The sequence below is a fragment of the Pistacia vera genome, unplaced genomic scaffold (genome assembly GCF_008641045.1).
Source record: "Pistacia vera cultivar Batoury unplaced genomic scaffold, PisVer_v2 Contig250, whole genome shotgun sequence".
NCBI classification, from domain to species: domain Eukaryota; kingdom Viridiplantae; phylum Streptophyta; class Magnoliopsida; order Sapindales; family Anacardiaceae; genus Pistacia; species Pistacia vera.
Window position 1 is genome coordinate 667,615 of NW_022196058.1, and position 13,239 is coordinate 680,853.

At 34.9% G+C, this 13,239-nt stretch overlaps 1 protein-coding gene across 1 annotated transcript; it reads right to left on the bottom strand.

The window, feature by feature from the left end:
* Window positions 1-2,073: 2,073 nt before the first annotated feature.
* LOC116132363 (probable mitochondrial adenine nucleotide transporter BTL1) lies at window positions 2,074-5,563 on the bottom strand. The gene is made up of 6 exons (XM_031418006.1): window positions 5,467-5,563; window positions 5,207-5,353; window positions 4,245-4,339; window positions 3,727-4,060; window positions 3,141-3,378; window positions 2,074-2,602 (listed from the first exon to the last, which is right to left on the bottom strand). The coding sequence occupies exons 1-6, from the start codon at window positions 5,491-5,493 to the stop codon at window positions 2,352-2,354; spliced, it is 1,092 nt and encodes a 363-aa protein (XP_031273866.1). The 5' UTR covers window positions 5,494-5,563; the 3' UTR covers window positions 2,074-2,351.
* Window positions 5,564-13,239: the final 7,676 nt, after the last annotated feature.

Here is a 13,239-nt window from a genome sequence, read left to right on the forward strand (position 1 = left end):
ATCCACGAGCAGACCAACATGTTACATCGGGTCCAAAGTTTGTGTAGATGGGGTTCTTCCGGTGGTGTGACGGTGCCATCGATAAATTCGTCTTTATCTTTTGCGATTAACGCCCGTCGGAAATCGTGAGCCCAGGTCGCATAGTTTTCGATTTTGGTGAGAACGTGTTTAACCAGAACAAGTTCTAGTCCATCGGATGGGGAGGAATACAGGGGGTCGCTAGGCTCCGGCCGACGAGATTGAGGCTGTAAAATCTGGAATTGGTAGGGAAACGGGTTCGGGCCAGTTTGACCCGAAAACCCAAAAGGAAAAATGTTCGAGTTTGGGAGATGATTTGGGTTTGGGTTTGGGTTTGGGTCCATTTGTGTATGTGGGTTGGCCTTGCTGTTTGCTAGATCAAGCCCAATTGGGTTTGTTTGGTTTGTAGCCATTTGGTTTGGAGGACTAACTCTTGAATTTGTTTTGCAGGAAAAAAAAAAAAAAACGAACTATTGGTGCTTAACAGAGAGAGTGGCTGGCAGGACAACCTGCTCTGATACCATGTAAGAAGCTGGTGTGGTAGCAAGCACGAGGAGGCAACTAAGTTACCAAAGAGTGCAAGAGAGGCAAGAGAAGCAACCAAAGTTACGGAGTATGCCGAGAAATTACCAGCAAGGAAGAAGAGAAAGAGAATAATTTTTGTATATACATATTTTCATGTACAGAAGTTACAATTTATACAATTGTAAATGTAATATGTAAGGAAACCAAATAAAGGAAATAATGTAGATCAATACATACAAGGCAATTACCTAAACTACATATTTGGAGATTGCTACAAATCTTCTAAATATGGTCTGTACAGTCATTCACATGTCAACAGATTTAGCTATACATTGGATTGATTGGGCCTTTCATAACTAATTGCTAACCTAACCAAAACTATACTTCATTCTCCATCTCTTTCATGGAATATATTAGAGGGTTTAGGGCATTGAAAATGACTCCATCACTTTCATGGAATATATTAGACAGTATATGATAAAAGATATTCAAAATAATTTTATATCCATATTTTCTTCAATTAATTTTGTTAGGAAACGGTCCATATACGCAGCGGAAAACAAAATCATAATAACAAGGATCGTTCCCATTGAGCCAAGATCAAAGGTACAATTTTACAGTTTATGTTAAAATATAAATCTGCAGAAATTAATCATGAGTTTAGAAAAACATACACACGCTTGGAGGCTCCTCCAAATTTGTCAATAAACGTTTTGCTACCGACTCAAGTGTAGGATCGAACCCATGTAGTTCACACGAAGACAATCACAAAGAACTAAGGAGGGATTTGCTAGATCCTCCTTAGCTTTAAGATCAAGAAGAAAAATCAATGAAATTGATTTTAGGCCAAAATAAATTCTGCTGTGGGAGAGTGTTTAAGGGGCTGCTGTGTTTGTGCCTTTTCAAAGAAAATAAACTAAAAATGAAAATCACACACATTTTACAAATAACCATTTTTTTTTATAGTGAAAACTTAGTTGCCCTATTCCCATATGGAATAGGCTTGGGCTCCAACCCAAACACCCCATCTTACCAAACACTCCCAATTAGATATTTATTTTTATTTCATCATTATCTCAATTAAAATCAATTAATATATATTTAATCTATATATTAACATTTAACAATAATGATGATTTAATTAAATATATGCGAACACATATTTAAATATAATTTCACTTATTTAATTTTTCTAATAAATTAAATAAAGATTACGACCTCAGCAAATTTAATTTCACTGTGAAATTACCAAAATACCCTTTCGCCTAAAAAGACAAAAACGCCCTTCTTTCTTTTTGAGTCTTAAATTATCTTCTATTTGTGTGACCCATAGGCTCCTCATCATACCGGCAGTGTATAGTATCGCGATTAACACCAATTAATCGTCTCACTAATACACATACCAAGATTGGCCCCCTAGCAAGGCATCATGGCCACCCGATAGATTCGGATTCAGCAAAGTAGCTACTTGTCAACGATATGGTTACCGTACAATTCGATCCTTTCATCATCCGTTATCTCGACAANGTGATATAAGAAACCTGTCGATACAAATATCAAAATCTTAATGGAATGCCAAAATTGGAAGCTGATCAGATCAAATATTTTGGTTAGGCATTGCAATGGGCTCTACAAAAAAAGCAGCCCTCAATAATGCTTGACGCTGATTGATGTCAGATTGTCATTGGTATATTATCCACCGGCTTTACCCGCACACAAGCACCTTCCCCCTCTAAATTTTGAGAAAATACCCCAATCTTGGACTCGACTATGTAGTATGTACCTGTGGCCAGATTTTGCTAGATTTGTCATAGGAAAACTTTCTCAGAAAGCAGTATGTCTTTCCAAGCTTCATAAAACATCCAGGTTATGCCAGACGATGGCATGACTTTTAAACAGCTTGCACCCCATCCCCTGTAAAGGCCCATCAAACCCTCCTCCCGAATAACTTCAGAAAGTGCCGCTGCCATGTGAGGTGGACATTTACCCTGCAAAGCTCCTACCATCAGCCGCTTTCTGGCAACCTCCAAAGGAAAGCTGATGGTGCTAGCTGTCAAACCTGACCAATTTAATACATGAGTAAAAACTCCAATTAGCTTAGGATGATAACATAATAATGACAACAATCATCATTTACCGTAGAGGCCAAACAAATGAATTCAGCTAGTCCATTGGACCTCAACAGTTTGCTTATTGAATGTTAGATCTCCCTGTTATTTTAAACAATGAAATATGCCAAACCAATGAAAATTACAACTTGCACCAGAACAATCTCGCAAAATTCTAACAAGTCTTTTGGCTCCCCATCAGGAAAAACCAAGATCAAATGGACAAGACAGGTACACGAGAATAAATTGATCTCATCAAATTTCCATAAAAAATCTCCTGAAGCATAAAAATTATTCTGATTCCCAATTGACTCCCCAATCCCACTAAAGTCAGGATCTATAATTTTGAAAACATGAATCAGAAAGAAAGGAAGAGGGAAACCATATAGTCAGGCCATATTAGATTAATGAAATTCTATGTAATGTTATTCAGAGAAACCAAAAGAAATTTTTCCCATAGGCCCAGAAGAACTAAGCCAAGTATCTCACCTGAAAGAGCTCCAAGAAGGAGCATCTCTCGCCGATTTAATGTTTTTTTCTTCTTTGATTGGCAGTACGAGTTCTTCATTGTCTCATACATGAAATAGTAACATGTACTGTATGGGAGCATCCCAATCAGCGTAGGTGAAAGACCAGCATAAAAAGCACCAACCCCACCATCCTTGTAAATCTTGCTGATTGCAACACTTAAAGTAGGATATATGTCACGACTCACAGTCAACCGATCCTGCAGTATATTTCAAGGAAAATAATCAGTTGCATAGCAAAAAATTTTACAAGAAGAGTCACCCAACAGTAAATTCAAAAAGAGAAAGAATTTACACGACAGTTTCATTAGGTTAAATTGTGTTTCAAATGTTTAAGACAGCCCATCAATATAGGTCATCACTCAACAATTTACCAAAGCAACATCCTCACAGGGTATGAAGTATCATATATATGACGGAACGTTCACAGAATCGCAGCAATTGGTTCCTTTATAGTTTATTAGAGGCAAAAACAAAAATACAATTACACTTCATTTTAAATCTTCTCTTTTTCATATAGCAAGACAATTTTCCATGATTGCAAATACCTTCAAAACTTCAAGAGGATGACACACAAGCGTACTAACAACTCCTGCAGCAGCACCAGCCACAGCAATCGGAGAAATCCAGTTGAGCGAAAAATTCAGAGTGACATGACCAATTTGCACCTTTGGGCATTCCTCTTTCCTCCATTTCTCTTGTGCTGATGTCATTACTCGCTTTACACACTCAAATGTTCCAAGCTCGATTGCCTGGGTAGGAACTATACGGAGCATATTGATTGCATTGCCAGCCCACAATCCTTGCCAACCCTGCTGTTCAATGATCTCAATGAAACTACCAGAAATATTTTTGGATCCAACACCAACCACCATCCTTGTCCTGCAAATCAAATTCTGCATCAGCATTATTTTTAAATTTTTCATAAAGTAGCCATCATATAAAGTTAATAATAAGGTAATGATCATTGAGACATATGTACATGAAAACACAGTCATAAAATGCGACTAAGAATTCAATTATTAATGAACTGAAAAAGAAATAGCAAAAAATAAGCTAAGCCAACCTGATGGTCTCAAGAGGAGCAAGAACAGCTTTAGTCATTGCCCCTGCTAGAGCACCACTGAGAAACTCTCCAACTTCTCTCGTCTTCACAACATCCTGAATACATTACCAACAACAGAAGGCACATTTCACCCATTCAAACACCAAAGATAGTGACTTATTGCAAATTTATTCGTTACATTGCCAAGATTAAAATGAGCCTATCAACCCATCTGGCTTACTTTGTTTTCAAGACCAAAAACATAACAGACAATCATTTACAGTAAAGGAAAAAGATTTATCATGGATTTCTAGAATACTAAAAAAATTGACTCTAGAATACATATAAAGAAATATGAAAATTTAAGGCACTGCCTTTTTTCAATCATTTCTTTCAATAACAACTCAAGGCCTACTTTACCTTATTATCCTAGAAATTAAGGCACAAAAGTGTGATGTACTAATAAAATGATAAACAAATAAAAACAAATAGATCATCAACAAAGTCAATCAAGAAAGAGTTCATTAACAGCAATTACAGTAAAAAGTAAGAAAACAAAAAACATATTCTATCTCTTTCCACAAAAGAAAAAAGTATGGAAATACATCCACTTTAAAAAAACTATATAAGCCATTCCTCAAAGTTCAGGTTTAAATTAAACCATGTTACAAATAATAACAATAATAATCAGTTTTCAATTTTTAGTTCTCATCCAGAAAAGGTTCCTTTTCTTTCTGCCATTTACTCAGTTTTCTCGCCAACAAAACGGCAAAATTGAAAAAACATTAAAACTTCAAAAGAAAAAAAGAAAAAATGAAAAACAGTAATAAACTCAGATCTCAACAGATTAATTTTGAGAAAAAACTTTGCTGTCTCTTTTCACCATTAAACACCAAAAAAATAAGTACCCTTTTCCTTTCCCCCACTTTCTCAGCAACCAAACACCAATAACCAACCAACCCCACCAAAAAAAAAAAAATCACCTGAATGGCAGTCCTGAAATCGGGAAGCTGAAACCGAAGCTCAAAAGGAGAGGGCACAACATCTTTCTCAAGCTCAAGCTCTTTAGGCAGCATCATTATACTATAAACGTCACCAAAAACCCCGGCTTTGTACTTCTTCTTCTCTGACTGAGTTTCAAAATCCATTTTTTATTATTCTCAGTGTTGTCAAAAACAAAACTTTCCTTGGTTATATAAATAAATAAACAAAACAAAAATCAAAAACATGTAAATTGACTTACTTGACGAGATGGGGATTTTTGGGGCATGGACAAAAGAGTGAGAGAGTGTGAGAGAGATATTTTTGTTGTTTAAAATAAAGTTTTGATTTTTATTTATATATGAATTTCTGGGTTAGGGTTGCTAAATTAGTAAATTTTGGGCGCTATTTTTGATGTCTTTGACGTTGCTGTTATTTGTNTTTTTACTAGTGATAGAAAAATTATATAAGGATGGATTGTTATCCTTGTTAAAGAATAACTTTTGAGGTGGGGATAATATCTAAAGATGAATGGCAAATATGAAAGAATTTATAAACAATAGATATGAATAAACGCCTAACTCCTGCAATATTGATTGTGAAGTCTTTTATTTTCCTTAGCATATTTCTTGTGAGAAAATATCTCTTCATTAACTAATGATTATTACAACAAACAAAATAATGAAAAAAAATATTTTAACTCCCTAATTATTAAATTTCTTATCATTTCAGCCTACAATGAATGTGTTATTCACACATCAACAATGTCACATCACTCGAGGTTTAAGTTTGAGGTTTCAACTTTGTATAAATAGCATTATTGATGGTTAGAAAACAAAATTGTGTAACTTTCTAGACCCAAAAATTTGGCCGAAATCTTGTTTTCCTGAATTTAAGAAAATTATACGTCCGCATGAACTTGAGGATTTTCAATTAAATATAATAACCATGAACAATTGTAAAAATAATCTACGATTATGGCCACAGTGTCATTATGATTGATTTTTTTTTTTTTTTTTTTTCTTGACGATCAATGATTTGCGAATGGATGACTTGTTCCCTTTATCTCAATAAAGATCTATCATGAGTAAGTCTACTAGAGAGCACAAGAGCGTTAAGTGAGAACTAGAAAAAAGTATAATTTATCTTAGGGTTTGTTTGAGAGTTTTTTTTTTTTCATTGGTTTTGGGGAGTTTTTAATTAGACTGGTTTTAAGGTGTTTAAAAACCTCCACTTGCCAGATTTTTAATAGGTTGGTTTTGACTGGTTTAAAAACCCCTCAAAACCAGTGTAGTGTATTTTTGAGGGGTTTATAAAACACCTTAAATCGGAGTGTTTTAACTGGTTTAAAACTTTTATCCCAAAAAAACCCCTTTCCGCTCCCTTTGCTGCTAGTTTTTTTTACTGTGTGGCTTGAAGAAACTTAAAATTATCTCTCACACATGCTATGATTCTTTTCAATTGTATCTCTTGTTCTCTCAATTTTATCAAATAATATTGTTTGGATATTATATAACTAGGTATTGATATGATATGTGGAGAGAGTTTAATTAGATTTGGCATCAACCTTTCCTGTCTTTCTGTTCTCTATGAATACAAGAGATAACGAGCCAAGAATTTTGGCCGCCACTTCTGCAATTGCAAGACCAGTAGCCCTCTAATAACTATAAAAGTGGGGAGAAGATGGTACAGTTAGCATTAATGGTGCACTCTTCTTCTTGTTAATAAACTGGGAAATTAAAAGATTAACTTGTTGAGAGGATCTTTACATGTGCTGAGTAACATTAAAACTGTCTTGTCTTTGTTTAGATTAACTATTGAAGTGGTGGAAGTGAAAGATAAATAATTCAAATAATATTTTATAATACAAGTTTCACATTCTCTCATTCCCATTAAATACATTATCATTCACAAGTATTTGCGCATGCTAATTTGACTGTGATTGGGAGTCTGGTTAAATATGGTTTACGAGATCTGATGCAGATTTTAAGGGAGAGATTAACTCGTTTTCAATGACGCAAAAAGAGAGAAATCAATTATATATATATATATATATTAATTCAGAAACTTGAGCATACAATTGAAAAGAGTCGCACCATTTTCAATGCCTCTCAAGCAAACCACCACTATGTCCAGCATTCCAATTTGATAATTATAGCGTTTTCTACTTTTACTAAATTGGATAACATGACACAGATTAATGATAATGGAAGTAAACCCAAAACCAGGTGTTAAATAAGAAACATAAGTACAACTTTGTAATGACACCTTTTTCACAAGACTGAGTAGCTAAAAACATGCAAGTCAAATTTATAACTTTAAAGTTAATTAAGCAAAAGAGAGAGTGTTTTAACTTTATGAGCATTTATGTAAATTTATCATTTAAAAAACTGTCAGAACCGTTGGAAAATAAACTCCCAAGCACAGGTTGAGTGTTTTAAAAACCACTACTCAAAACCCCTCAAAACCGCTACGGTGGTTTATCTTCAAAACCGCTACCCTAAAACTTCCAAGCAGACCCTTAGGGTGCGTCTGTTTCACGAAATTCTTTATCATTGAAAAGATAGGATTACCACTAAGATAGATTATCTTGAAGATTAATGAGAGAATGTTATACTAATATGTTTAGCTAGATTGGTGGGTATAAATAATTAATATATCTAGTTAGGAGGAATAAAATATTATCGAGGGATTTTTACTGAATTATCCTTCCTTGTTAATATTATTATTATTATTATTTAGAAAATTAATTTTAACCCCCTATATTTGAGAATTTAGCTAAAACACCCCAACAACAAAAGTTTAAAATTTAACAAAATACACCCAGTCACACAAGACGACTGTCGACCGCCAGCCACCACCGCCGCCCACCATTGACAGTCGCCGGAACAATGCACAACTGATCGGATGTGACCGGCCGTGCGTCGATCTAGCCATTTCCAGCCAAATCGAAGGCCCGAAAACAGTCAGATGACTATGGATCTAGTCAGAAAGCTAGATCCATTCTGGCCATTAACATCCAGATATGTGGCCATTTACAACCATGTTTCTGGTCGTTTTCGGCCAGATCTACAACCATCTGGCCATTTCCGACCTTTGATCTAGCCGAAAATTACTAGATTGGTGCACGATCGGCCAGATCTTGCCAATCGTGCATCGTTTCGACGACTGCCAACAGCTGGTAGTTGTCTTGGGTGGCTAGGGGTATTTTGGTATTATCTATATAAATGGTGAGGGTATTTTTGTTAAAAAAATAATAATATATGAGGTTAAAGAAGTTATTTTGTACATTTGGGCTAATTGTTATTTAGTAGACATATGAGGGTATTTGTGCACAAAATGATTATTAATTAAGGGTAAAATTAGTATGAATAGTTGATTACCCCGGTAATGGAAAAATAACACCTCTCCTGACGGTAATCCAATTACCCAACAGTAACCACTATTTACAATATAAGTTCATCGTAATCTTTCATTATTTGACATCCAAACGTAGTAATTTACGGAAAAAAGATAGATTACCGGTGTTATCTTACATGTACTCGAAACAAACGCACCCTTAGAGTATTGAAATTATAGATGTAAGCATTTATTAGATTAAGAGGGTAAATCCTAGTATTTTTAAACGCCACACATGGAACATAGTTGACGAAAACCTCAGGGTGAATAAAGTCTTTCTCTCAATAATACACAAAGCTGAAAATGCTACTTTTTCATCATGAGTAATCTCATTATTAATGTGTCAAAATCATGGCAACTACTGGAAAGTAAACATTAATTACACAATGCATATCCTACCTCAATTAATAAATGAACAAGTAATATGCACAAACTATTAGAATTGAGTAATTGAGACTAGAAGAAATGGAGTGCAATAACCTTTAAAATGTGGAATCGAGACTAGAAGAAGAAATGTCTAACGCCACTGTGATATTGTTCACTAAAGCCAAATTGTACCATAAGAAGATATACACACGAGTGAGCAACTCTCCACCTTTCCAAAGATATTGCGCATGCTCTGTCAATTCATAAGGAATTGCGGCACATCTTAACATTTCCACTCATACTTCACTTATCATTTGCCATTTTCTTTGGTAATTCCATCTCAAAGCTTTAATCACTTACCAAGTGTATTAAACCTAAGTGGAATAGGTTGCTATGTTCATTTTAGTGTTCATTCTTTATCATTACAAAACAACCAACCATGAAACAAAATAAAGAACACCAAGGGTTTTCACATGGTTTGGCAAAATGCCTACATCCATGGGAACAAGTCTAGATGAAGCCAATCCACTATGATAAACATTTATATTTCAATTACAAAGCCAAAGTTAAGCATTAGTTGCAAGAACACTCTCTATTTTGCAACACTTCAAACTCCACTGTTTGGTCAAACTTCAAACTACCACAGCTAACTTACACCATCCATCTTCAAACTCTAACAATTGCAAGTTATTCGCAAGTATACATCCAGAACGTAGCACTGGCAGATCATTACCTTGTTCTCCCATGTTAAATGCCGAAAAGGATTTTGCTTCTTTGAGCATCATGTCGCAAGCTTTACTTCTTATATCGATTTTCTGATCCTTAACTCTATAGCATAAAAACTTTATAACTTATCACTGGTCTGTAAATACCTTAACCCAACAATTCCTGTAGGCATCATCAAGGGATGTAGGATTATAAGATATAACATGTAATCTAACAAACGTTTGTTGATTTTGTGTCGAGGGTGAATATCATTAGCACCTCCATGTCTATCAAAATCGAGGGAGTGACAAATACAGATGGCAATGTGCACATAAGAAAGCTATGATCAAATTCTACCACAACTATGCACCAACGAAAATTACAAAGTTTGTACCTTTCTTCAAGCACATTGTTGATGCGAATTTCCACACCAGCTAAAGCGTTGAGACGAAGACACAAGTAAACTAGAGATACTCGATTGACTATAGGGAGAACCAAGTAAGATAGGTGCACAATTCTTAGGAACTAGTGAAAGAGACTCGTATCGCATGCAGTGGTGATCAAGGTGGCCATGTGCCTCTCGAGAGAGGGTGAGAAAATTAGACGTTTTTAAAGTGGTTCGGCCAGAAAACGAATAAGGCCTACGTCCACTGATATGTTATTCGATTGTGTGATTTTTGGGATACAACAATATGGGTTTTTCGGGTGATCAAAAAAGGGTTTTCGGCTAACTTTTTAATTGGAGGTTTGGGGTCAAAGAGAGTTGATTTGATGATTATATCTCCTCTTCTCGTTCCTACTAGGCCTCTGTGTGTCCCTCCATTTCTCTCTAGGTTGCTGCTGTTTTTATATATAGAGAGAGAGGGAGCTTCGGAATGTCATGATGGTGAGTACATTAGCCACATTGTCTGATGTCGCACGGCGGCCGAAAGCTCACATGCCCCTACGTTGTAGCTAATGATAGATGTTCCCTCTGACAATGGGTGCCTTTATAGAAGTTGAGAGAGAGAGAGAGAGAGAGAGAGAGAGAGAGAGAGAGAGAGAGAGAGAAACGCTCAGAGATTTATAGTGGTTCGAAGCTATATCCACAAGCCTCTTACATTCACTTCTTCAAGGCAACCTCCTTGAAGTTCCATTCGAATCGGATTGTGCCAATACAATAGTTCACTTTCTCTCTAGTTTTACAAGATTTCACCAACACTCTCTAGATTTACAAGATTGCACCTAGTTTCACAGGATTTCGCCAACACTCTCTAGATTTACAGGATTGCACCTAGTTTCACAAGATTTTGCCAACAAGGATTTAATCAAAGTGTTTTGTGAATGATTGCCCCTTTTCTTTAGGCTTATACACACAATAAGAACAAAGACACTCTTAAAGATTTACAATATGAGTGCAAGTGAGAGTTTTTTATTTGGATTTTTGAGCTCAAGGGATTATATGAGAACGTTCTCTGATTTTTTATAAGTCTCTTCTCTATTTTGCATAAAGACGTTGAGCTCTTATATCCTTTCAAATTTGAGCCATTGCTTCATTTAATGCAACTCTGAAAAGTCTACAGTACCTAGAAGAACAGTCATTCCATAATCATAAATGGATACTTTTTCTCAGATTTAGGGTTGATGGAATGATTGTCCCACCACGCCATATGATCAAGCTAAAGCATCACACGACCATTCTACCATGCGAAACGGTATGACCAAAGGCTCTTCTAAATCCATCAAATTTTTAGAAGCACGTACGGCTTCCTAGAACGTTGTCGTTTAGCCAAGAATGATATATGAGTGTGAATGGTCGTTCCACCACGGAGATCGGTTGTTCCAATTTTGATATTTGACTTTTGACTTGTTCTACAAGATTGACTTTCGAAAAATAGTCAAGGCACGAAGAAATCTAAATTTGAAATGTCTTGACTTTTGACTTGAACAGAACGGTCTTGTAGGATGCTTGTACCAGAGTAAATGACTTGTCACAAATTTTGGTAGAACATTGAGCGACTATATCGTTGGGGCTATGCCCTAAGAGTACAATGTTATTTTTTTTTTTAAATGGTGTAAACAATTGTTAAATAAATAATGATGTTTTATTTATACTACCATATTATATCTCCTTTATAATATATGTGTATATGTATATAAATCAATGGTCAAAGGTTCCTGAGCTATAGAATAGGATAAAATCCTCGTTTATATGAAATAGTCATATATGGGAGATACGAGATTTTATCGTTGTTAGTGTATGCTCCAGGAACCAATCGTGTTGTCGGTTCCAAAGTATTATGTTTTGTATATATATGTTAATGTATATATTTTTGTATATACATTTTTATCTTATTAATAAAAGAAAGTGTTCTTATTTCACATGTGATTTACGACTTTATCTATATATATGTATTACATGTGAAATATTCAGATGATACAAATCTTTAGAAGATCAAAATAATCAAAGTATTCTCTACATAGGTAATATTAATTGGGCAATAATATTACATAGTAGGCATACTGAATGCCTCCGTTGAATATCATGTGATGGTATTAGTGTGGGTGATTATAAAAGTTATATCACTACGACATTAGTGTGGATAAGCGATTAGTGAAATGTCGAATATGGCTATTTATGACGAATCAGATAGACATTTAGAATGCAGTCAATGATGTATCATAAGATCGTACTAGTGTATTATTAATCCTTAGACCTGAGATATCACAATTGGATTTTGCATAAACACATATGGTTCATATGTTGTACAAACACGAGGCTAATCCTATCATGTGTAAAAAGTTGATTTGGCCATGTGTTATTTATGTCTAAAGACAAGTGATAGTCAAGTTGGGATCCGTTGACTTGGTATAGGTTGATATCATATTCCTAGACAAATGTCAAGATACATTGGAAAAGAGAAATCTCTGACCGAGGTATATAAAATGTTACCTGAAAGGTTGTTTCATGGTGACACGTTCCGTATGTATTGATTGTCAATTTGATATAAGATTAAGACAAGGATTTTGACATAACATGAATCCATTCTTAATTGAGATTAGACAACGAAATGATTTAATTACATAGCGCATATGATTATAAAAGAGTTCGTTGGAGTATATCTTCATTGTGACTTAGGGGTTATGGAGCATTGCTAGATGCCTACCATAATCGTTAGGAGTTTCGGTTATAGAGAGTTATGACGGAACATATCAGAATAGACTACAATATTGGGCCCACGGCTAGGCCAAAGTGAACCTAAGAGGTCACACATAAAAACTAAGGAAAATGGAGAAATAGCTAGAGAGAGTTAATTATCCAAGGTTGGCTAGCACCTACCAAGGGTAATAAAGTTATTTATATTATTATCATTGAATTAGATTCAATGAAGGGTTATGTTAGTAATTATGAATAATTTAAGGGTTAAATTTCTAATTGGAATTAAATGGAATTCCAATTCATAATTAATCATTTTCTTTATATTAAATTGGGTTTAATAATGGGCTGTAATTGTAAACATATAAACAATTTAAGGGTTAAATTGTTATGTAAACAATTTAAGAGTTAAATGGTCAATTATGATTA

Coding starts and splice junctions, on each gene's coding strand:
- LOC116132363 (XM_031418006.1), bottom strand. CDS start 5,493: ATGCCCCAAAAATCCCCATCTCGTCAA. Junction 4,061..4,244: donor GCTCCTCTTGAGACCATCAG/GTTGGCTTAGCT, acceptor TTTGATTTGCAG/GACAAGGATGGTGGTTGGTG. Junction 3,379..3,726: donor ATCCTCTTGAAGTTTTGAAG/GTATTTGCAATC, acceptor AATATACTGCAG/GATCGGTTGACTGTGAGTCG.